This window comes from Cryptomeria japonica, chromosome 8, assembly GCF_030272615.1.
Source record: "Cryptomeria japonica chromosome 8, Sugi_1.0, whole genome shotgun sequence".
NCBI classification, from domain to species: domain Eukaryota; kingdom Viridiplantae; phylum Streptophyta; class Pinopsida; order Cupressales; family Cupressaceae; genus Cryptomeria; species Cryptomeria japonica.
In genome coordinates this window covers 481,030,915-481,033,822 of record NC_081412.1, presented here as the reverse complement: position 1 = coordinate 481,033,822, position 2,908 = coordinate 481,030,915, and the positions used below count along the sequence as shown (strand labels likewise).

At 35.2% G+C, this 2,908-nt stretch overlaps 1 protein-coding gene across 1 annotated transcript; it reads right to left on the bottom strand.

Annotated features, from left to right (window-relative positions):
- Positions 1-1,309: 1,309 nt before the first annotated feature.
- LOC131077303 (uncharacterized) lies at positions 1,310-2,614 on the bottom strand. The gene has a single exon (XM_058014768.2). The coding sequence runs from the start codon at positions 2,442-2,444 to the stop codon at positions 1,746-1,748; it is 699 nt and encodes a 232-aa protein (XP_057870751.1). The 5' UTR covers positions 2,445-2,614; the 3' UTR covers positions 1,310-1,745.
- Between the last annotated feature and the right edge of the window lie 294 nt (positions 2,615-2,908).

The following is a 2,908-nucleotide window of genomic DNA, read 5'->3' as shown; positions in this document are numbered from 1 at the left end:
GGGATTAATCAAGTCTAAGTCAAGTCATTTTGTTTATTATAAACAAAGTGGTGATCATTTTATCATTATAACTTTGTATGCCAATGATATGTTGTTATTTGCCAATAATAAGAAAATGATGGACTTGAAAATTTTATCTTTTTATATAGTTCAAATCGGTCAATCCTTTAAGAAATTCCCTTATAAGTAGGTCAATTTGATCAAGGACTTTGAATTTTTTTATTGCCAACCATTGATTTGGTCAATCCTTTAAAAAATACCCTTGATCATTAGGTGACCAAAAAAAAAAGTGCAAATTACATACACACTTTTTTGGAGATGATTGCATATCCAACATGCACATTTGTTTATGTGCTGTTATGGAATTGAAGAATTGAACATTGTTAGTAATAGTGTTGGCTATAGAAGTCTTAGATGTCTTCAAGTTAGAAGAGTGTCTAATGAATCACAATTTTTTGTCATGTTTAGTTGCTTGATTATAGGAGTTTGTTGTGCTTCCATGCCATTATATGATGTAATTCGCTTGAACATCTTCTTTGTACTATTTTTTTTTTTTTCATATTTTTATCATGGTATCAGATCTATATTAGATACGACTCTTATCATGAAAGTGCTCAAGAAAATGTGAGCATCTTAAGAAATGATCCTTGTGAGACATGAGTAGGGCAGGTTAGATAAAGTTGTAGAGAGTAGCATATTTGTGTCCGACTAGTTGATGAACTCAATTGTGTTGAGCTATTTGGGTGAGAGTAAGGGGAAATTGTTAGTGTTAAGGTTGATTGGTTGTACTTACAGTCATGAAGAAGAAGAAATCGTCCAACTATTTGAAAGTCCAATAGATGTGCAAGGATCATCAAAGCACATTTTAAGAGGTTGTTAGAAGAAATATCCATTCCTTGACATGCCTTCATTTGTGGTGTTGGAGGAGAGGTGCTTGAGGTCTTGAAGCAGCAGTGATGTGCACATTTAGTGGTTTAATGGATGTTTGACTATAGAGAGGGTGTTGGAGATAATTGCAAATTGAACATCTACATGTGCATTCATGTTATAATTGAATACATGTCACTAATAGTACTAGCAATAGAAATTTTAGAGATTCTAATGTGCAATCACATTCTATTTGAATGTTTAATTCCTTGATTATCAAAATTTGTTGTATTTCTATATAACATAATCATCCTCAACAAATAATATACAATTCCATTTGTATGTATTTCTTCTTTGTACAGCTGTTATATTTCATAATTTTATGACATCTAAGAGAAAATTTGAGTGAAATATTGCAAGAGGTTGCTTCAAAACTTCACTACTAATTGCTGTAATAAACCCCTTCATTAAAACCATCCTGGTCCTTGATTTCCATATCAATCAAACTACATGGAAGCACTTCAACAATCAAGAACATGATATCCGTATTATGCAAAGCCACAAGTTTTACCAAAAAGATTGAAAGATAAAGATCGGACTTAAAAAACACACACTAAACTTTGACTGGAAGATAATTTGTATGTATTTCTCTTTGTACAGCTATTATATTTCACTTCAAAATTTCACTACTAATCGCTGTAAGAAACCCCTTATTAAAAACATTCCGCTCCTTGGTTTCCATATTAATCAAATGGTTTCCATATCAATCAAATTATATGGAAGCATTTCAGTTGTCAATAACTTGACGTCATTGTTGTGCAAAACCACAAGATTTATAAAACAATCAGAAAATAAAATCCAGATTTAAAGAACACATTCTAAACTTTGACCGGAAAATAAGCAATAGCCGGCATCTCAAGAGGCTCATCACCAGTAGCATACACAACCTCCATGACATCATAAGTAGTGCTAACAATCAGCTCTGCCACATACCCTGAAATGACTTTTTCCGAGTTCGGACCAGAATCAAGAATCCAAGCATAGGCGGCCGATAACTCATTCCAAACAGCCAAAGCCAGAACCTTATCTCCATCAAGGGACTTGAAACAGGTACAAGATCTTAAACCCTTGGTCTTGTTGAAATAAGACTTTAAAATGGCCACACAAGCATAACACAGGGACTCCTGCTTCTCTGTTTCTGTTAATACTAACCTTGTGGTCACAAAATCTCCTCTTGAAACCTTTGCAAATGGAAGCCCTGTTTTGCTCTGTCCATGGTAAAGGCTGTGGTAAAAATGTCCTGTAATCTGGGCCATCTTGGACAAGATCTCATGAACTGCTTGCATTGCTTCAATTTGGTTGGAATCGAGTTCATAATTTCCCCAGAATCCAAACCACATGACCAGATTTCCATGGATGCTGCGAAGAATGAAGCTGCTGTTTAAATAACCAGAGTTTTCGAACCAGTTGGTGTAGGAAACGAGCGTTGCTACAAGATCGTCTGCAGGGGGGCTGTGTGGCTTGAAAGAAATGATGCAAATTCTACTGTTTCCATGGAATTGTATCACAGTCGGCATGGTTGAAATTGAAAAATGTTATGAGATTTGATCCAATTGGGGATTATATAGGTGGGCATTGGCGTATGGGTTAGGGCATACTTGGGTCACTTCTGGAACCTTCTGGTGCACCCACCGTCAAACGTTTGAAACCCCCACGAGACGGTGGAATTTGAACAGGTTCAGTGACCAATTCCATATCTTTGCTGTGAAGCTTCCCAAACTAGAAAGCTTTCCTTGACTGGAAAACAATTGCATATTTAATTAATTAATATTATTTTATTCTTTACATTTATCATTCATTGTCTCGATGATATTGGAAAAATATGGTGTCCATCACCACCCTATTGGATAGATGTCTCTATTGTTCTCTTGTGGCTATCTAATTTTATAATTTGTGCATCAAAGTGTATCTTTCATGTGATGTGCTAAATATTTGGTCGTTGGTGGCTATCCAAACATATATTTAGCGCATCATAGAAAGG